Below are 22,288 nucleotides of genomic sequence, written 5' to 3'. Positions count from 1 at the left end.
GTTAACCCCGGGTTAGTAGGATGGTGCAAGTGGCCCTTAGGCCTTAGGGGTTCCCAATCTTTTTCAGTCCGCGGCGCAATTGCAGGTCACTGTACCTACAGGATTTAACTATGGAAGTATTTATTCTACGCAAATAAAGTAGTGGGCAGTAGGGTAATTCACCAAAATTCATTTTTGTATAAGATTTCAATAACTGGCCATCTTATACTAAAATCAATTCTATTTATAGGTAAATAGAATTCATTTTTAGTTTAGGGCGGCCAGTTACTGGCGAATTACCCTACTTACTAAAGCATAGTTAAGGAAGCCATACGGAAGTACCTAGAGTACAGTCGACGTCAAATACATGTTTACACTTTTGCATGTTTCTAATAACTGTAATAAGCCGAAAAATGTAAATAAATCTGCTCGTTTGCTGACTATCACATAAAAAAATCTTACTAAAACCAAATCACTACACTTTTTAAAACAAAGTCCTCCGCCGCGTCTGTCTGTTTGTGTGTATGTATGTTCGCGATAAACTCAAATACTACTGAACGGATTTTCACGCGGTTTTCACCTATTAATAGTGATTCTTGAGGAAGGTTTATAATTAGAACCGGCCTACTGATTAACAGTCGTTCGGAACTCTCAAAATTTTGTTCTAACTGACAAGCCGATACCGTCCGGCGGACTGTTAATCAGTGGGCCCCTTTTAAGGTTTTGTGTAACCCGTGCGAAGCCGGGGCGTGGAGCTAGTACTCACTAAAGCGAAGTTAAGGAAGCCATGCGGCAGGCCCTCGAGCACGTCGATGCCGACCACGTTGCCGAGCCGCTTCAGCTTCTTGGCGAACATCACGCAGTCGTCCAGACACGGGTCCAAGTGCACCGTCTGTACGTTACAATACCGTGCGAAGCCGGGGCGGGTCGCTAGTACTTACTAAAGCAAAGTTAAGGAAGCCATGCGGCAGTCCCTCTAGTACGTCGATGCCGACCACGTTGCCGAGCCGCTTCAGCTTCTTGGCGAACATCACGCAGTCGTCCAGACACGGGTCCAAGTGCACCGTCTGAAATGTTACCATTAAGAATTTTGAGGTGTTTATGAGGGGTTTCAACTTTTCAGAAAAAATGGTACCATTTACTTTTTTCGAAAAACCATCAACTTTTGGGTTATTTCAATATTTAGTCTCGGGATCACGAGTACTGTTAAATGAGACAAAGAAAAAAGTGTCCAGTTTTTCATAGAAATTTTGGGTGTCAGTTTTGTAACGGTCCATACAAAATACATGTGAAAATGCGTTACAAAACTGTGTTTTTTTAGGACACATTTTTTTCTTTTTAAATCGATAGTCCTCGTGATTCTGAGTAGAAATAACCCGAAAGTTGATGGATTTTCGAAAAAAAAGTAAATGGTACACTTTTCAGTGAAAATGCCCTTATGGTGGGTAAGGCGTCGGCCGAGCCGAGCGACGTCTTTTTCGCTCTTATTGCGTACACATAAAGCTTTTTCCTGTCGGCTTTTGTCGATTCCGCGTCGATATGCCCCGTTCACATCTATTCCAGTCCAGTGATCGAATCCAGCACGATCGCATCGAATCGTTTACATTAATACCAGTCATTTTCATCATCCAGTTACAGTATAAAATATACAATTCTAAATTATAACGACGTTAACGACACAATTAAATTATCATTTCCGAACTACATATATATATGAATTAGAAAGAGATAATAACAGGTTATGAATTTGATCTGGATGGCATTTTGATATATAGATATGATCTGTCGTCAAAAGTGACATTTCTGGTTGAAGAAATGTCTGTGACTGTGACAGACTGGGACTGAGCTGAAATTCATAACCTGTTATCACGATAAGATTAAGCCTCAATTATTAAGTTTTTTTAAGACCTTAGCGAACTCGGCGCCGTCGACTGGACAGAAACGGCTTTGGACAGAGTAGTATGGCGGTCTTTGGTGTCGGAGGCCAAGATCCACTTCGGGTCGTTGCGCCACAGCAGTGAGTAAGTAAGTAATCATATTGTCGCATTGCGTATGTTTTATCCCTCACGGAGGCACGCGTATACCATTTCTATAGGATCCTACCTTCTATGGTGTTGACAAACTGGAACTGAACTGAAATTCATAACCCGTTATCACAATAAGAATAAGCCTCAAGTATTAGGTACAAACCAATATCCTGCAGGGCGGGAACCTGCTGAGCAGCTTGTCGTCTGCCCAGTACGGAGAGAGCAGCGGGTCGCGCGGCACGGAGAATATGAACTCGTCGGACGGACTGCGGGCGATTAGGGCGTCCAGGTTCGAACGCACTGCTATCCTAAAAAAATAATAATGATGAGTGTATTCATCCTTACTTGTCCTATCATTTAAACCAGCGGTCGGCCACCTTTTAGCAGCCAAGGGCCACATAGTAGTTAACGGAGGTGACGCGGGCTGTACTTTGTTAATATTTATGACTTAATTCATATTCATATTTTCATATTCAATTATTTATTGCAGATAACAGATGATCCATATTAAATTAAAATAATTAAAATTACGTACACAATAATAAAACAATAAATAGGTACACTTAAAAATGATTAAAATAATAAAATTAAAAATTAAAGTATTCAGTCTTACACAAAAAATTAAAATAAAAGGTACATTTTGGAATTACAAACACAAAATAAATAATAATAATCCGTTCTTATACCCAACCAAATTTTTGTTAGGAATACTGGGTCTCAACTCTCTGGAGGTAAGACGTAACTATGCACTTCTCACTACTGCTTGCGGTATCCTGCGCGGGGAGTCGGACTGTATTGAGCTGGTGGGGCAGCTGGTACGTCTGTACGTTCCTTCACGGACCAGAATCGAGTTCAGACCTCGTGACCGTTGTCTCCTGGCAGTCCCGGCTTCCCGAACTGTATCACGTAGGAACTCCCCTCTGGTTCGTTCTTTGCTCCTTTTGAATGCGCTCCTCGCATCGGCCTCTCAGTGTGACTGTGATTTATTTGCAAGCAGACTGGTGGTTGTGCGTGTTGAATGTTTGAGGTTCTGTGAGAAGATGGATGCACGTCCTTCTACTGTTTAAAACTTTACTGTAACTTGTGATGAATAATAATAATAAGCCCGCAGGGCAGCTTGTGGCGAGCTGTTGGGGAGTAACGATCCCACGGACCCGAGTGCTCCCGAGAGTCGGTCAGGGTCTCCGTCTCCGGCGTGTCTTCGTCGGCCGGAGTGGACCCCAAGGGGACCCGCAGGACTCTCAGCTCTGGCTTGCCTTCATTGGCCGTCCAGAGAGGAGTCGTTAGAGCTATATGCTCCAGGGTTGGAAGTGTTAAAGGGCATAACGCCGCGAGTAACTTCGGAGAAAGCGCAGCACCACCTCTCGACACCCCTGAGCCGCTCACGTCGGTGTTGCACCTGGCCGTCTTTACGATGGCGCATCAGGTGCCCATCTAACGAGTGGCGAGTCACCACCTGTCTCGATAACTTGTGCAAACAGTGTTATGGCAGGTGTCCGGACTTCTTTGCAATAGCCCAGTCTTTTTCCACCCAAACTTAAACCATAGACCAGTATTCTGACCATATTCTTTACAATAGCTTCCAATGCCTGCTGAAACCGGTTCACGGATATTTATTGATGTACCCGTGAATGGGTTCCAGCAGGCGTTCTACATGACATCAAATCTCTCCAAACGGCCTCTACGTGTTGGATCCATATCCCCACGCACGCCTTATAAATGACCGGGCTCGAAAGACCCGAGAGTTTTAAAACGGAGATACAAATAATAATAATGTGTTTATATGTATTTTTTATTGTTTTGTAAGTGTTTTTATATTTTACTTTTATATACATATTATAAAAACCTAGCCTAAGAAAAATGATGAATAAAGGAATAATAATAATAGTTAAAATTCAGTCAATTATTTACATGCAAACTATTCCAGTGTCTATGGGGGAGTCCAAACAGCTAGCGATCACACTCAGAATGCCGTTGCTACTCCCACGCACACGGCGCATGATGGAGGCGACCCGCTTTCGAACAATGGCATGGAAGCCGTCTACTCGCATTTCCGCAAACATGCCCGATGCGCTGCAGCACCTGGGCAGTCCCAACAGCATCCTGAGCGTGTTATTATATTGCACCCTTAAGGCACTGACTGCCCGCTGAGTATAGTTCACCCACAGGCAGCACGAATAAAAAGACTGGCAAAACGCCTTAAACAAAGTAATTTTAACTTCATTACTGCATCGCGCAAACCTGCGGGCCAACATATTCCCCCGAACAGCCAGCGCCCTACGCTCCCTCTCAATGTCCAGGTCATCCGAGAGACACTCCGTGACCCAGTGACCCAAGTACTTAAATTTAGCGGTTCTTTTTAGTGGTACTCCATTCAACATAATATTCGGAACCCTATCCACTTTAAAACCGCGCGACTGAAATACGAGTACCTCACTCTTCGTCGTGTTGTACTTAAGTCCATGAGCCACCGCGTACCTCTCACATTTGCCAAGCAGCCTACTAACTGCACACGCAGAGGGCCCCAACAGCACCATATCGTCGGCATAGCTAATATTGTTCACCATTTTACCTGCCACACAACAGCCAACCCTGGTGCTGCTGAGATCCCCTATCAAGGCGTTCACATACAGATTGAAGAGTCGAGGAGATGATAATCCACCCTGCCTCACTCCACACTTCAAACTGTACTCCTCCGATAATGCATCTGCCCATCTTACGACATTCACCTGGTTCTTGTACCAATAATCAAAAATACCGATCACTTCATCTGGCAGGTTTGTTTCTGATCTTAGTTTATGCCACAGAAGCTCATAGGACACCATATCAAAAGCTTTAGATAAGTCCAAGAAACACGCGTATACTGGAGTTTTTCTCTCAGTATAGTACCGGACAGTATGCTTGAGACTTAAAATAGCTGCATCAGTCGACAGCCCAGGCTGAAAACCAAACTGAGCATCATGCAATTTAACATATTTACTAAGCTGTCGATCAAGCAGACCGTCCAGTACCTTGGCAATGGTAGTAGCTAGTGATATGGGCCTATAGTTGGAAGTTGGAACTATCCGAATAGTCACCGGTTTTATTTTTGATTATTGGCACCACCACCGTTTTCATACACTCGTCCGGTAAGTAAGAGTGCCGTATACACAACGTATAAAACATGGACAATACGCGCGGCAGATGTACACCGGCATGTTTAAGGTGCTCAATACTTATGCTATCGTGACCCGGTGATCTCCCCTTCGACATACTACGTATGACAGAGGCGACCTCACCAGCTGAAAAGGTAATAAGTGGGCCCGACGTGCACCTCAAACCTGTCCGAACGGTAGGAGACGTGATATGCAGTGGTTCAACTTTAAAGCTATCTTTAAACATATTAGCTATTTCCACCGGCCCACTGATACCATTAACATTGAGCGGGGCGCGCGGCTTAGGGTTGAGGTTATTAGTCTGCTTCCAGAAATTGCGGAAGTCCTTTTTAGCGTGTTGCTCTGCCAGAATATCCATCCTTATCTGTTCGGCATTGTCCTGGCACCACTTCAGCCTTGATTTAAATATACGCTTTGACTCCACCATGCGAGCGTAAAAAGGCCCACAAGACGGTTTCCCATACATCAACCAACACTGAAAATGGTGCCTGGCATCCCTATGAGCCAGATAAACATGTTTATTCCAGCCAACCACACCACGCTTCCGTCTAGGCGTCCCGCAACTACTCTCCACAGCCGCAAACCTCAGAGACTCAACATTATCCAAATAGAGACGATCAATTATGGCTCTGTGATTAACGTCACTACACAACCTATCGCAACAGTTAGACAGTTCATGCGGAAAGTCAATCTCGCGAAGTTTTGCGTTACACAGGCCAATATACTTTTCGATTTGCGCAGCATTCCTAACCCCCCACCGCACCTTATCAAACACAGGTATCCTAGGAGCAAGATGGGGTCTCAAGACATCTATGTCGCACTCAACCTGCAACGCTAGGTGATCAGACCACGTCGTGCCATAATGCACCCGTACTCCAGTTACCGATTGCTCCGCTGCCTGGGTAACCAGACAGTGATCGAGCCAGCGAGTACTGCCATGGGCATCGCTAATAAACGTAAACGTACCAGAGCTTACTCCTAGTCTGTCTATATCCGCACAAAGCCACAATTGATCATCACAAAATTTTAACATTTCACGGCCGAACAAACTGTCTGGATGCGCATTATAATCTCCCAACATGTATACAGATGAAACCCGACTATTCTCCACAATGGCATTCATCTCACTTAAACAATCCGTAAATTCTATTAAATTCTCTGCCGAGTTTACTGGCATATAAACAGAGAATACTAGGAAAGACCGGTTTCGAACTTTTACATTAATAGCCGCAAGACGAGAACTCACACAGTGGACGACCGAAACAGAGTCAAACGCACTCTTTCTCCATAGAAGTGCGACCCCTCCAAACGGCCTCCCTTGTATTAAGCCAACGGAGGTGTCCATGGCCGACGAACCTATGTAACCAAAATCATCATCAATGGTTCCTAGAAATGGTAAATTGTGAGAAAAAAGCCAGGTCTCTTGCAATGCCAAAATATCCACCTTCTGACATAACAATCTGATGTAGTCCACCGAGCGAGTAACCGACTTACAGTTATAACTAACTAAGGTACATATTGACTTATTCATAATAAAAACTTAAAAAATAATAATATTCACTATCGATTTATCTTAACAAATGTCTTGTTATATTCTCACTTATTTTTATATTTAAATGGCTTAAGGCTTGGCCACATACAGAGCGCGACGCAGCGCCGCGTCCGCGCCGCGTCCACGCCGCGCGACCGCGGCACATGCTAACAGGTTACCGACGTCAAACAGACTGCGTCCCGCCGGTATCACGCCCCGCTTCTGTCGCGCCCCGCGCCGCGCGGCCCCTTGCGTCCGCGCGGCGCGTGCGCAGCGCTGCGCCGAGCGAACGCGGCGGCCCGCCGCGTCGCGCAAGGTCACATCAGTAGGATCGGACGTTAGGCAGCGAGCGGTGCGCCGCGTTCCCGCGCGGCCGCGCCGCGTTCACGCGCGCCTTGAGGGCGTGTTGAGAGCGTGAGGCCGGCGCGATCGGCGCGCGCCCTGTTTGACCAGGCTTCGCGTCGGCATCACGCGGCGCGGACGCGGCGCTGCGTCGCGCTCTGTGTGTGGCCAAGCCTTTAATGAGACATTGTTCGTTTGTCACTATTACATACAAAATAGCCAAGGCGGCACTCGGGCCGCAAGTGACAGATTCACGAGCCGCATGCGGCTCACGGGCCGCAGGTTGCCGACCGTTGACTTAAACAAACACTTCTCGAAGACATTATCACACTTTTATCTGGAATTACTCAATAATCATCACTTAAAACGTTGTTGTATACTTAAAGAAACTCACAAAGTATTTAAATCAACCAAATCACCAACATTCACCTCAAAGGTTAACTGGGAGATATCCCATACAGGGATAAGTGCGTCTTTGTTGTATTTAATTCACTCTATAACTGTGTTTCTCGTGTTTTTCTATGTACAATAAAGTACAATACAATAATCATCATATATCAGCCTGACTAGTATCAGGCTATGCTAGTAATGTAACACAAATGACTCACTCCTCCTGTGTTGTCCTGGAGATATTGTTAGAGCCTGTGATATACGCTAGCCGAGACGACATGGCACCCATTATACCCGTTGCAGCTTCGCTGATACTGAAAGCAATAATTTTATTATGTTGAAAAGTAAAACTAACACAGGAACATTTCTGAAAAGACACAAAACACCGACAAAATAGGGAGCGGTGGGCATGACGAGCATGACGAGTAGCGCGGCCACACTACGTCTCTGCCTAAGTCTACTTCCCTCGCTACTTCCCATGCCATTCGTCGAGTATGTGGTCGGGATGTTAGACGGATTCTATATGTCTGTATCTTCTATATGTTTGTATTTAAATAAAAGTAAACAAACAATTTGTACATTTTCCTGACCTGACCTCCATTATTTGATCGTGTAATGTTTTCATCTACCCTCAACTGGCTAAAGGAGCCATTTAAGGGTAAATTTTGTTTACTTTTATTTAAATACCTAAAGATAAAGAGTATAGCAGTGGGGTACTTACCGCGTCTTTATCCTTTTCTTATTCTCCCGGTCTTGGTCTTCCAGTGGCAGTTCACCAACCAGTGTGCTGGAGTTCTCCGACTCGACTTCTCTGTGACTGGAAATTAAACTATGTCAAGTTCTAATTCTGTATTCTGTGAATTTTCACGCCGTGTTAGTGTTAAACCAAGCTAAGTTGGTAGCGATTTTGTTAGCCCATACTGTGCAAGGGTTATTTAAACGTCATAATTCCATATAAGTTGGCGTATCAAAATCGCTGCCCATTTAGCTTGATCTAACTCGATTTTCGTACGCGAATGGGATTCGCCTTGCGTTTGGACAGTTTGAGTTGAATGTGTAGGTTAGAAAAAAAATGGCTGTTCTATACATGATTTTATGGGACAGCCTATTTTTTTCGCGATTTCGGCAAAAATGTCACCCTGTATGTGAATAATAAAATAATAGTATGTACAGATGTAGTGCATAATTGTTTTCCATCGTATTTTCACGGAAACGTACGAAGGCGTCTTGTATTATACTATTTCAGTAAGTCTCGGCACAAAAAGTACTGACGTTGACTGAAGTAGCATGACAAATACGAACGTTTCCGAGAAAACACGAAGGAAAACAATTACGAACTACCTCTGTAGTAGGTATATATAAAGACGGTGGCAGCCTCGAAAAGCTTTTTGTGACAGGCAAAGTGGATGCGGGAAAAGGCCTGGAAGTGGACGCAGTCCAATACGTTGGTCCGACCAGATCCGCTCTGCTCTTGACTCCACAGTCCACATGGCTCTCCATACCGCCAAGAACCAGATGGAGAGAAATTGTGAGAGAGAAGGTGATTTAGAAGGGAGGTCACGACCCTCCTCACTGAGGATAACGACGCAAGGAGGGGGGGAGGGTAGTAGGTACCTGTTCTCCTCCTGGCCAGTGTTGGGCTTGATGACGGGTATGCGGCGCCCCTCGGAGTCCGTGTCGCTATCCAACACGTAGCGCTCTAAGAAGTCCGACACTACTTGTTGCGACTTGTCTTCGGGCGGCGAGAAACCTGAAGATCAAATTAATGAAATAAATATTTTTAGAGCTTCGGGGCTTAGTTTATTACCTTGGTTCCGTTGTTGACTTGTTTGGGCTGTACACACTACACACTCGTCGAGAGACCCTGAGATAGGCCGAGAACGAGTGTACTGCTCCCTTCTCGTCTCGTCTCGCGCTTCTCCGATTGGACCAGAGCGCTTGTGAGCATGAAGTTTTGGCGATCTTGGTTAACGGCCCGGCCACGACATTGCGCGACCGGCGACGGCGGCGGCGGCGGCGGCAACCATAGGTTTTAGCGAGACACAGCGATCGGTCCTTTCGTTCCCACATATTGTTTATGGTTTCATTCCCACGCAATTTCGTGCCCGTCGCCGGGCCGTAAGTGATTAAGCCTAAGGCTCCTATTACTACCTAATGCGTCGATGTTGAAAGAAATAGAAATGTCCGAAGTTGGTGCTTTTTGCGAGGCTTGAGTATTCCACCTGTTCAATTTCTTGGTCCAATGTTCATTGCGTCTCACTCTCTCACTAAGCAAAATATGAGACGCAAATACACATTGGACAAAGAAATTGGACAGGTGGGATACGACCACTACATTGTTTACCAGTGGCGGTGTGTTCGCTTTGTAACGAGGCGGCGCTAATGGTGGTGTCGGAAGACTGGCGCCGCTCGCTGCCGGACTTGTGCGCTTGAAGCTCCGCCAGGTCCGATGGAGATACCTCCTCGAACGATGATGGACCCTCGCTTATGCCTTCTGTGAATAGATAATATATTAAAAGATCAAAATACAAATGTACTGAAATATTTTTAAACACATCATCATCAATTTACTTCTGATTAAAGTTTTTGAATCACGATAAAAATATAAAATTTATACATACATTATGAAAAGATTAATTAAGAACCGTGCCCAAAGCCAGATTCAAAGTATTGAAATCAATGTGAGCATTCGTGACTGACGCAGTACTTTTTGTACCGAGACTGGCTGAAATAGCAAGACACGTTCGTACGTTTCCGTGAAAAAACGATGGAAAATAATTATGCACTACATAGAAAGAAAGAAAAGAAAGAAAATACATTATTTACGTGAACCAAACAGTTAAATTACAAATTTTATATTGACACATATACGTTAAATAGGACCTCCACTCAGCGTAATGCTACGACGGTACGCCGCAGCGCTGATTTTCGGTGGGGACCTAGCTTATCACTAACTTAAAACTAATAAGGAGAAAATTAAATTGACAACACATACAGGAGAATTGAATATAGGAGCATTCCATGAAATTGTCTACCGTTGTCCCGTACAAACGCGAGTTTTCTGAAGATTTGCAGGTATAAGAGTTTCTATTTCTGTAACAATTGGTCAAAAATATGACCATAAAAATAATTGTCGGCTTTAAACGCCGAAAAAAAAGTTCTAATATACGAAATAAAATGCGTTTGTACGGGACAGCTCGTGGAATGCTCCTATAACTAAACTAAAAGATAACAAATGTGTTGAGGCCTACTGCCATAAAACATAACAAAAACATGAGGATATAGCAAGAAAAAGTTAAGATTAAAGAAGAAGTTAAATGTTTAAATTGGCCTAGTGCGTGAAAGAAAGAAATAGGGGGAGGTGATGCTATTAATGTTGCCGCTAAATATTTTGGGTGTTATGCACCGTGTTTTTATTGAATTCCGTTAACTTCGGGGTATGGTTAAGTACGTTTAAGAGAACTAAATGGTATTGTTAACTTTAAAAAAAAAATTTTTTTTTGCTTTTTTTGAAAATAAAATTTTAGTTTAAAAAGTAATTAAATGTAGCATATAGCGTTGTTGTAACACGGACATTACATTTAACTCAACTAAACAATTGAAATCTGTGACATATCAATGTCATTTCGAACATCGATCGAACGAGATTGTACTTAAGTTTAGTAGCAAAATGTATGAACTCATTCTAAACACTAATCAATGTGTAAACCGGCCCTAAGGCAAGTGTACACGCTTGTAGAGGCCTTATAGGAAAAAAATAAATTATTGATTATCTCTGAAATGGAGTTAATTAGAATATCGGTGTCTTTGAGAAAGTTACTTGATTTAAGCTCAGGAATACACCCTTGAAATTAACGGAAATAAAAAAAAACACGGTGTATAATAGTATACGGTATTTATGTTTGAATCTATATCTTATATTGCTTATACGTCACCTTGTGAAGGGCTGACTTTAAGAAAGCCGTTGCTGTCTAGAGGAGTCGTGGCGTTAGAGGTTGTGTGACCAGGTTTGGCACAGTTGCAGTTTTTGTGGCAGCAACCCCCGCCACTCGTATTGCCACTTGGGTTTGGACACGCGTACGCTGCGGACGAATAAATAGATGAGAACATTGTTTTGACTAACCCTTTTATTCATAAACGTCTACTAAAGTTGACAAGCCGATAATAATCCATCATACCAATACCACAGAATAAGTAATAGTATTATCATACAGAACGGACACGCACCGCCCCGCCCCGACTCGGATTTACCTCGCCCCACGACTGAGTTCTGACGGACTCCTGACGTACGCTCAGTTCGGCTAGCGACGCCGCGGCGCGATGACGCAACGTTCAAAATGCCGGTGTATTGTGCGATGTACGGGTACCTACTTATTGTAGAAATGAATAATAATATAGTTTTCCAAAGAGACGAAATATGTATCAGTAAATAAGGCTATACTTTTGCGTAAAAATAATAATATCATATGAATAAAACCCGTTCGTTGAATTTGTGAATGTTAAGCCAACATTTAATATTTAAAGTACCTAAGGTAACTAGACCTTCTACACAGATATTCCTCGTAAATGTTTTATTTTTAGTTTAACACTCTTTTCACAAAAAAAAACTTGATGGTCGCGGGACATTCGCGTTTGATTTTTAATTTAATTTTAATAATTTAAGAATTAATTATGTATGTTATATAAAATAATTAATAGGCATCAACAATAAGGTACATTTAATAATGGCGTGTTGAAAGTCCAAGTACGTGCAGGACTATAAACTGACAAAGCCAATTCAACAATTGGAGCGAAATAAAACATAAACCTATATTTTGTTTGTTACGTATTTCGGTCGAATTATGCAACGCAGCGGGCCGCTCGTCGTGTCCTTCGGCCGGCCTCGGCAAAGCTCGGCTTCGCCTTCCCCGCGCGCGGCACGAGTCAGCCCTAAGCCACTTACTCACACAATGACGCGTGTACAGACGTGCCGTGCACACATATAAACGCAAATGATTTTCGATGTATGGCGTGTCCGCCCTGTGCCAATACGTCGGGAAGGGACAAACGATTATTAGTTATCAGCTTGTTAACTTTAGTAGACCTTTATGAATAAGGGGGTAATGTTCTAGTTTCCTAGGATAGCGGTGCCGTCATATAGCGGCAGTCTCCATACAAATACTGCGACATCCATATTCAGCCGTATTATTTAGTATGGAGACGGCCGCTATATGACGGCACCGCTATCCTAGGAAAACTGATCTTAAGGAAACAAAGACGCGTGATATAGTGTCGTGACTTGACAACCATAGTGGCACAATACACAATTAAGAACCTGAATTGTGACGTTATTCAATTATTCAAAGTTGAAATTTGGAATTTTTGTGTAACGACATACGACACTATGGTTTTCAAGGAGCGTTGTGTAATATACTAATAATGTAATAATATAGTAGTAAATTTAATCAGATTAATGGTGTTCTAACATTGCCGTGTGTCATTGCAAATCAAATTTTCTCTTAAACGGAAACCAAGTAGGACTTTTTTCCTTGGGGACTTATCATGCCACTGGATATACGAATCATTTCTCTTGTATACTGTAGTTTCTAGACTTGATAAACTGACCTTTAAGGCACCTCATCATAATTCCAAACGGCAGTAACGGATCCATAAGACATAACAGACGGGCGGGACTCGGCGTGAAGCTCACTAATAACGGAGCGTATGCCAGCACTGAATAAATAATAGTACTAGGTACAGAAGACTCACTCTCTAACAAAACGCGTCTGTCACGATCAGCACAGACATGGCCGCTAGGTGGCGACATCGACACGCGCGGCTTATGGCAAACCCCAAAACTGGGGTCGAACGGATGTACTTTTAGCGACCTGTAGCAAAGCGAGGAAGTCGCGGAGTGAGCCACGCCTGATGCCAGGCACAATCCTTATGGACTTCTTGGGTTAATAGAAACCCTCTTTTGTGAGTTTTTTAGGCTATCTGAATAGAAATCCTCTTGTGTGTTAAGTGTGATTTTAATACGAACCTTTAAGGCACCTCATCATAAATCCAAACGGCAGTAACGGATCCATAAGACACAACAGACGGGCGGGACTCGGTGTGAAGCTCACTAACAACAGAGCGTATGCCAGGCACAATCCTTCTGGACTTCTCGGGTTAGTAGAAACCCTCTTTTGTGTGTTTCTAAAAGTGTGATTTCAGAATATCTGAATAGAAATCCTCTGTTGTGTGTTAAGTGTGCTTTTAGTACGAACCTTTAAGGCACCTCATCATAAATCCAAACGGCAGTAACGGATCCATAAGACACAACAGACGGGCGGGACTCGGAGTGAAGCTCACTAACAACAGAGCGTATGCCAGGCACAATCCTTCTGGACTTCTCGGGTTAGTAGAAACCCTCTTTTGTGTGTTTCTAAAAGTGTGATTTCAGAATATCTGAATAGAAATCCTCTGTTGTGTGTTAAGTGTGATTTTAATACGAACCTTTAAGGCACCTCATCATAAATCCAAACGGCAGTAACGGATCCATAAGACACAACAGACGGGCGGGACTCGGAGTGAAGCTCACTAACAACAGAGCGTATGCCAGGCACAATCCTTCTGGACTTCTCGGGTTAGTAGAAACCCTCTTTTGTGTGTTTCTAAAAGTGTGATTTCAGAATATCTGAATAGAAATCCTCTGTTGTGTGTTAAGTGTGATTTTAATACGAACCTTTAAGGCACCTCATCATAAATCCAAACGGCAGTAACGGATCCATAAGACACAACAGACGGGCGGGACTCGGAGTGAAGCTCACTAACAACAGAGCGTATGCCAGGCACAATCCTTCTGGACTTCTCGGGTTAGTAGAAACCCTCTTTTGTGTGTTTCTAAAAGTGTGATTTCAGAATATCTGAATAGAAATCCTCTGTTGTGTGTTAAGTGTGCTTTTAGTACGAACCTTTAAGGCACCTCATCATAAATCCAAACGGCAGTAACGGATCCATAAGACACAACAGACGGGCGGGACTCGGAGTGAAGCTCACTAACAACAGAGCGTATGCCAGGCACAATCCTTCTGGACTTCTCGGGTTAGTAGAAACCCTCTTTTGTGTGTTTCTAAAAGTGTGATTTCAGAATATCTGAATAGAAATCCTCTGTTGTGTGTTAAGTGTGATTTTAATACGAACCTTTAAGGCACCTCATCATAAATCCAAACGGCAGTAACGGATCCATAAGACACAACAGACGGGCGGGACTCGGTGTGAAGCTCACTAACAACGGAGCGTATGCCAGGCACAATCCTTCCGGACTTCTTGGGTTCATAGAAACCCTCTTTTGTGTTTCTAAAAGTGTGATTTTAATACGAACCTTTAAGGCACCTCATCATAAATCCAAACGGCAGTAACGGATCCATAAGACACAACAGACGGGCGGGACTCGGTGTGAAGCTCACTAACAACGGAGCGTATGCCAGGCACAATCCTTCTGGACTTCTTGGATTCATAGAAACCCTCTTTTGTGTTTCTAAAAGTGGTTTAATACGAACCTTTAGGGCACCTCATCATAAATCCAAACGGCAGTAACGGATCCATCAGACACAACAGACGGGCAGGACTCGACGTGAAGCTCACTAATAACGGAGCGTATGCCAGGAACAATCCTTCTGGACTTCTTGGATTCATAGAAACCCTCTTTTGTGTTTCTAAAAATGTGATTTTAATACGAACCTTTAAGGCACCTCATCATAAATCCAAACGGCAGTAACGGATCCATAAGACACAACAGTCGCGCAGGACTCGGCGTGAAGCTCACTAATAACGGAGCGTATGCCAGGAACAATCCTTCTGGACTTCTTGGATTCATAGAAACCCTCTTTTGTGTTTCTAAAAGTGTGATTTTAATACGAACCTTTAAGGCACCTCATCATAAATCCAAACGGCAGTAAAGGATCCATAAGACACAACAGACGGGCGGGACTCGGAGTGAAGCTCACTAACAACGGAGCGTATGCCAGGAACAATCCTTCTGGACTTCTCAGACCACTGGATAGGATCTTCAGTGTGCAGCTGGCTAGGAGATTCGCTCCTGCTGAGTCGCCGGCGAAGACTATTCTTTTACCTGTAGAATATAAAATAAACTATTAAAACGGATTATATCGCGTATATTGAATACATACTACATCCCCTGTAAAGGGTTCGAAACGTATGTAGTATGTATTCAATATACGCGATATAATCCGTTTCAATAGTTTTATTTCATGAGGAACTATCGCGGTAACCGAAAACAATATTATGTAGAATATAATTTAACACATTCACTGCCAAGAACACGTATGTAATTAAGTATACGCTTTATTGTACGAAAGGAAGGAATAATGTTTTTTTTTCGATGTGGCGCGCGCACTAGCACTTGTGAGCAAGGACCCCGCTAAGGATACCGGCGAGCCTTGCTCATATGCATATCTGTCGCCAGTTTTCCCTTAGTCGCCTTATACGACACCCAAGGGACGAGATGGGGTGGTGCTATTCTTTTCTAATGCCGGCACCACACGGCACAAGGAATAATGGTTACATCAGATAAAAATATAAATGTGTAGTACAAAGGCGAACTAGATAAAATCTATACAGGTACAGTTAACTCTTGTTAGCAGATCTTTGAGACCGAGTTTTGCTCGGAAAACATATATCAACTCAAAAAATTCGCGTTTTCCCAGGGTTAAGACCTAACTAGATAGATTTTTCGCCCCCGAAAACCGCCATATAGCAAATTTCATCGAAATCGTTAGCCGTTTCCTACATCCCCGAAATATATAAATATACATATAAACAAGAATTGCTCGTTTAATAGCGAACAATAAAAGAAACTGTACCTATTCACCGTTAGTGCTAATAGTGGTAAAATTATTCAGCATCCAACGGCGCCTGAGGAGCCAGACTATAGTCCACGGAGAGTATGGGCACGTTGAGCTTGGCGGCTCACTCGCGCAGGTACATCTCGGGGGACTTGGATTTTCTACTGACAAAGTTGTTTAAACTATATAATAACACTCACCGGTAGTACCAATAGTGCTAAAATTATTCAGCATCCAACAGTAAGCGTAGTAAACCTCCTCCAAGGCACTCGGGAACGGCGCCTGAGGAGCCAGACTATAGCCCACGGAGAGTATGGGCACGTTGAGCTTGGCGGCCCACTCGCGCAGGTACATCTCGTGGGACTTGGATTTTCTACTGACAAAGAACTATATAATAACACTCACCAGTAGTACCAATAGTGGTAAAATTATTCAGCATCCAGCAGTAAGCGTAGTAAACCTCCTCCAAGGCCCTAGGGAACGGCGCCTGAGGAGCCAGACTATAGTCGACGGAGAGTATGGGCACGTTGAGCTTGGCGGCCCACTCGCGCAGGTACATCTCGTGGGACTTGGATTTTCTACTGACAAAGTTGTTTAAACTATATAATAACACTCACCGGTAGTGCCAATAGTGCTAAAATTATTCAGCATCCAACAGTAAGCGTAGTAAACCTCCTCCAAGGCACTCGGGAACGGCGCCTGAGGAGCCAGACTATAGTCCACGGAATGGGCACGTTGAGCTTGGCGGCCCACTCGCGCAGGTACATCTCGTGGGACTTGGATTTTCTACTGACAAAGAACTATATAATAACACTCACCAGTAGTACCAATAGTGGTAAAATTATTCAGCATCCAGCAGTAAGCGTAGTAAACCTCCTCCAAGGCCCTAGGGAACGGCGCCTGAGGAGCCAGACTATAGTCGACGGAGAGTATGGGCACGTTGAGCTTGGCGGCCCACTCGCGCAGGTACATCTCGTGGGACTTGGATTTTCTACTGACAAAGTTGTTTAAACTATATAATAACACTCACCGGTAGTGCCAATAGTGCTAAAATTATTCAGCATCCAACAGTAAGCGTAGTAAACCTCCTCCAAGGCCCTCGGGAACGGCGCCTGAGGAGCCAGACTATAGTCCACGGAGAGTATGGGCACGTTGAGCTTGGCGGCCCACTCGCGCAGGTACATCTCGTGGGACTTGGAGCTCTGGGCCACGAAGCCGCCGCCGTGACAGTGGAACACCACGCCTTCTGCTGCCGGGAGCGAGGAGCTCGCTTCGCCGTTCTATAAAAAAATAAATATTATAGGACATTTTTTACACAAATTGACTAAGCCCCACGGTAAGCCCAAGAAGGCTTGTGTTGTGGGTACTCAGACAACGATATATATAATACATAAATACATAGAACACAACCATGAATCAGGAACAAATATCTGTATCATCATACAAATAAATGCCCTTACCAGGATTCGAACCCGGGACCATCGGCTTCATAGGCAGAGTCACTACCCACTAGGCCAGACCGGTCGTTCTGGGAATTAATAACGTTTTCCACAAAGGTTGCGTTGTTTTATCACAGAGTTCCTATGGCCACCTCCTGTCTCCACTCCGTCATCAAATCAGCTCAATGGTACTATAATATTGCATTGTCATTCTATTCACATATCTGTGCAAATTTTCAGCTTCATCGGAAACGGGGAAGTGGATCAAACTTATATACATTGCAAGTTAAATAAAAGTTTGTAAAAAAGTCATGGAGTAAAACTTGACAGACGAGGCGAGCGAGATCGTATTATCATGAGTATTGTTTTATTCTCATAGTAGTTTTAAAGCGCAGATTTTTCGTTATGATCTTAGTATTCAAGAGAATATGAGTGAATCCATGTACATCTATGTCTTCTATATAATTAACTGGTTTGGTTTGAAGTAAATAAATGTATTTTCTTTCTTTCTTCTTTCTTACATCCCATAACAACTAACGTAATAACTAAACGTTTATACATGCCCCAGAATTTTGCAAACTTGTTGTTAAATAAGATCACCTTTTAAGGAGTATCTATGTCAGTTAACGATACAGGATATTGTAGTTTCAAATACTTGCAAACTTACCATGCCGATTCTCTTATTAACACTAATAAGCCTAACGTTAAGGCTCTGCAGACCTAGATGCACGGTGGGTGGTAGGACGCAGTGGCGTAACTAGGGGGGGGTTGGAGGGGGCACGTGCCCCGGGCGCCGACCAACGGGGGGGCGCCAAAATGCACAAGACCTTTCGTTAGGAGGGAGGGGGGGGCGCAAATTCGGTGCCTGCCCCGGGCGCCATATCCTCTAGCTACGCCTCTGGTAGGACGGTCAGCTCTTTCCCTTCTGTCGTGGTCACCGTCACCGGTTCAGGTGGTATGGTGATCACTTTGTTGACGGCGACCATTGAGGACATTAGAGTGCAACTCTAGCCCTTATTGAATATAATATTTCAATGTCTCATATCAAACTTACCATGCCAATTCTCTTATTGACACTAATAAGCCTAACGTTAAGGCTCTGAAGACCTAGATGTACGGTGGGCGGTAGGACGGTCAGCTCCTTCCCTTCTGTCGTGGTCACCGTCACCGGCTCAGGCGGTATGGTGATCACTTTGTTAACGGCTACATTTGAGGACATTAGAGTGCAACTCTAGCCCTTATTCAGCATAATATTTCAATGTCTCATATCAATAACTTACCATGCCAATTCTCTTATTAACACTAATAAGCCTAACGTTAAGGCTCTGCAGACCTAGATGCACGGTGGGCGGTAGGACGGTCAGCTCTTTCCCTTCTGTCGTGGTCACCGTCACCGGTTCAGGCGGTATGGTGATCACTTTGTTGACGGCGACCGTTGAGGACATTAGGCTGGGCACGCGTTTCATTATTTCTGGAAGGAATTAATAAATCTTAAAAAGCTTGTTGTAAGATTAAATTGAGTCTCAGTTTTACACGGGTTATTTTCCTTTTTTTTTATAATATGAATCGGGGGTTCCCAAGCTGTGCCTTGGGAACCGATATGCTTCTTTCGCCAGCACTAGAAAAAGCTACGTTTCAGCTCAGTGTCTATTAATATGTACTTTCAAATCCTAATATGTCAGATAATATAAGGCCGAAGTGTCAGATTTGATCAGATAAACCTGTCAGACAATGTCAGTCTGTAATATCACTTTATTACTATTTAGTTACAGACTACGGAGTGTCAGATTAAGTCAAAAAATAATAATGTCTGATTATGTCCGATTATTTAGTTACGAAAATCCCTCATTTTACAGTTCCCTACGATACTGCCTTACTACACATGTAGCTCTAAGCCTACAAGTCTACATAAGTCAGAGGGACAAAGATAGAACGTATAGGGACCGTGCGCGTTGGAGGGTCTGCCATCTTGTGGCCTGAATCGGAAACATATGTGCACATGTACATTGCCAAAGCAAGTGCTACCATCTACCTTTCTCGTCGGTACGTTTCCTTGTGCATAGTAGATTCTGCCACCTAGTGGGCTACATCAGAAGCATAAACGACACATTTACGCCTCGCGCCAAAAAACTGACGGCTCCTATGCTGCCCCCTATAGTACATGCACGGGGCCTATAGAATAGAAGGACAATGGCGTTACCGCTTTCAGCCAGGAACCAGAAGGCCTTGCAGAACTCGACGCTGGCCGACTGCGATATGTTGACAATCCGGCGCGCGCGCATCTCCGGGTCGATCAGGTACTGCCCGCCCGTCCACACCGAGCTGATCAGGTTGCCGTGGCTGTAGTATGCCTCCGAGAAGCCCGCCATGCAGATCGATATGCCTTTCAGGATGCCGCGCATTGATGGCAGGAACTGGATATAAAAATACGAACATTTGAAGATATAGAGCATTTCAGAATCATCAAATACCCGTATACCCGTATTTGATGTCTGATTAAACAATATAAATTGTATCTTAACCAGATATTTTTTAATATAACATCAAACAATGTCTTATTTTGGGAAATTAGACTAACACAAATGTCTGTACTGACATTCTGTGCAAACTCAGACTTAATTAATACTATCAAAATATTTCAAGCAATGTCAGATGAAAATAATAATTTACTTGTTAGGTTGATATTTATTGAATTAACCAGATTTTGTCAAATTTTTTCAGTCTAATATTTCAACAATGTCAGATTGTGTCAGATTAATCTGCCAATGCTCAGAAAAGGCCAGACCAATGTCTGATTGTCAGATGATGTTACATCGGATCACATCAATGTAACTATAGTTACCAACCCAGTACCAACCTGGAACCCCAGACACCGTCCGTAGAAGCAGTACTGGTTGATGGTATCGGCCTGCGAGAACAGCTCCTCGGGCGAGCGAGCCTCCGACGGGAAGAGGTCCCCGGGCGGCGCCCACGACAGCAGCGTGTGCACGTGGTGCAGGCACGTGCCGAGCGAAGCGAGGAGTTGTCCGCACGATTCTATTTCCCTGGAGACACGAAATGTACAATCAGCAACACACAAACTTCTGGCCGAAAGGTGTCGTGTTTCGGAGGTTCCGGGGCAAACTCCGGGACACGAGAGCAGCCGATGCAACGTAGCCACGCCGTTTTGTCGACTAAATAGTGTTTAGTTTTAAGTTTATAAAATACATATGCATGTTAGTCTGTAAGGTATTTGTAATATGGGCCTTGTTGCCTGAATTAAATTTCTAAGTAAAAATAAAATAAACTTAACCTATCGCCTGGGTCATGGAGAAAAAAAGTACATAGTGCTCACTCCATACATCAGTTTTGGTACCAAAACGACTCTTATTTTCGTAGTCGACATTCTAGCATCGAGTAGCGTAATTATCAGTACTGTTACTTGACAATAGATGTTGCGGCGACCGAAGTCTAATGCTCAACAATTTTCAGCTAATATTATAACCGGATTAAACGGAACTCTATTTTCAACTTCTGCTTCTAATATTAGTTGTAAATTGTTGTTCAATACAATTTTCGTGAGTCGCCACACGAGAGAGAGTATCGAGTAGCGGTACAAATAATTCCGCTACTCGATGCTAGATGTCGACTACGAAAATAATAGTCGTTTTGGTACCAAAACTGATGTATGGAGCGAGCACTCTATTCTTACTATAATTTCTTTATGCCTGGGTTTAATAAGGATCCTGGCCGTATTGTTCAATCATTGCATTTTTTCGAGGACTTGTTTGTGCTCTGTTCGACACGACAGAGGTTTGACCCAAGAACCACCACAAGACCAGAATGACCAGGAGGTCGCTGGCGAGGTGTTATAGAAATAAATCCAACCGTCTTGCCTGTTTTCTAGATATTTGATTACTTTTGCTACAGCATACTACATGAAGAAAAGGAGTCAAATTGGCCCGGTTTGCCTTCGAGTATTTTTGACGTGTCGCTTTGCGTAAGTGTTTGTAACGTAATAATACTCGTATAGTCATAATCGTTCGAGTACTCTTATTTTGCTCACTTGGGGTGGTTTATAATGTATAACGTCATGAAAAATTAAGTTGTTATTTTGAGACACTGTTCGATAACTAACTCCTCCACTACTTTTCTATCTACGAGTTTTCCTTTTGTAATTAATAATTATACAGTTAATTTATATGAGAAATTTATATGAAATTAACTTGCTGGTTAACTTTTAACAGATATATATATAGTCAGTTATATTCAAAATATATTGCAAGAATAGTTCTAAACTGCATATACAGATTTTATTGTTTTCTTAGCTCAAACATTCCTTGACCTAGTGTTTATGAAGCGATCATAAGGAAGATACGTGACTAATAGCTGTATGACGTAAACCGCATATGGACGCCAACTGTTCAAAGTTTCATTTTTCATACAACAATTTATGTTTAGTCACTATAATTTATACAATCTAGATATAGATTTTTAGGTTTAGTTTTATTTTTGTAGGTAGTTTTATATTTTTTTTAGGTATTAGTTTTAGTTTTGTAGGTAGTTTTAATTTTAGGTTACTTTTTATTCTAAGTTATTTATTAATGTCTTATAA

The 22,288-nt window shown here is 43.1% G+C and overlaps 2 protein-coding genes across 2 annotated transcripts in view; both read right to left on the bottom strand.

Moving 5' to 3' along the window:
• LOC134671432 (hormone-sensitive lipase) overlaps positions 1–22,288 on the bottom strand; it is a 32,348-nt gene that overhangs the window by 2,635 nt on the left and 7,425 nt on the right. The window contains exons 3-14 of the mRNA XM_063529291.1: positions 20,552–20,738; positions 19,895–20,108; positions 18,975–19,165; positions 17,286–17,535; positions 15,313–15,522; positions 11,360–11,506; positions 9,769–9,918; positions 9,039–9,174; positions 8,146–8,241; positions 7,643–7,738; positions 2,170–2,314; positions 921–1,046 (exon numbers count right to left, since the gene is read on the bottom strand). Of these exons, the coding sequence (XP_063385361.1) occupies positions 921–1,046; positions 2,170–2,314; positions 7,643–7,738; positions 8,146–8,241; positions 9,039–9,174; positions 9,769–9,918; positions 11,360–11,506; positions 15,313–15,522; positions 17,286–17,535; positions 18,975–19,165; positions 19,895–20,108; positions 20,552–20,738 (1,948 nt within the window). The remainder of the gene's footprint in view (positions 1–920; positions 1,047–2,169; positions 2,315–7,642; positions 7,739–8,145; positions 8,242–9,038; positions 9,175–9,768; positions 9,919–11,359; positions 11,507–15,312; positions 15,523–17,285; positions 17,536–18,974; positions 19,166–19,894; positions 20,109–20,551; positions 20,739–22,288) is intronic.
• Positions 4,019–6,721, bottom strand: LOC134671408 (uncharacterized). The gene is made up of 2 exons (XM_063529262.1): positions 4,812–6,721; positions 4,019–4,556 (listed from the first exon to the last, which is right to left on the bottom strand). Exon 1 carries the CDS (start codon positions 6,690–6,692, stop codon positions 5,049–5,051), a length of 1,644 nt encoding a protein of 547 aa, XP_063385332.1. The 5' UTR covers positions 6,693–6,721; the 3' UTR covers positions 4,019–4,556; positions 4,812–5,048.

This window comes from Cydia fagiglandana, chromosome 15, assembly GCF_963556715.1.
Source record: "Cydia fagiglandana chromosome 15, ilCydFagi1.1, whole genome shotgun sequence".
Taxonomy (NCBI): Eukaryota; Metazoa; Arthropoda; class Insecta; order Lepidoptera; family Tortricidae; genus Cydia; species Cydia fagiglandana.
The sequence above is the reverse complement of the archived record's forward strand: the minus strand, read 5'-3'. Positions and strand labels throughout refer to the sequence as shown.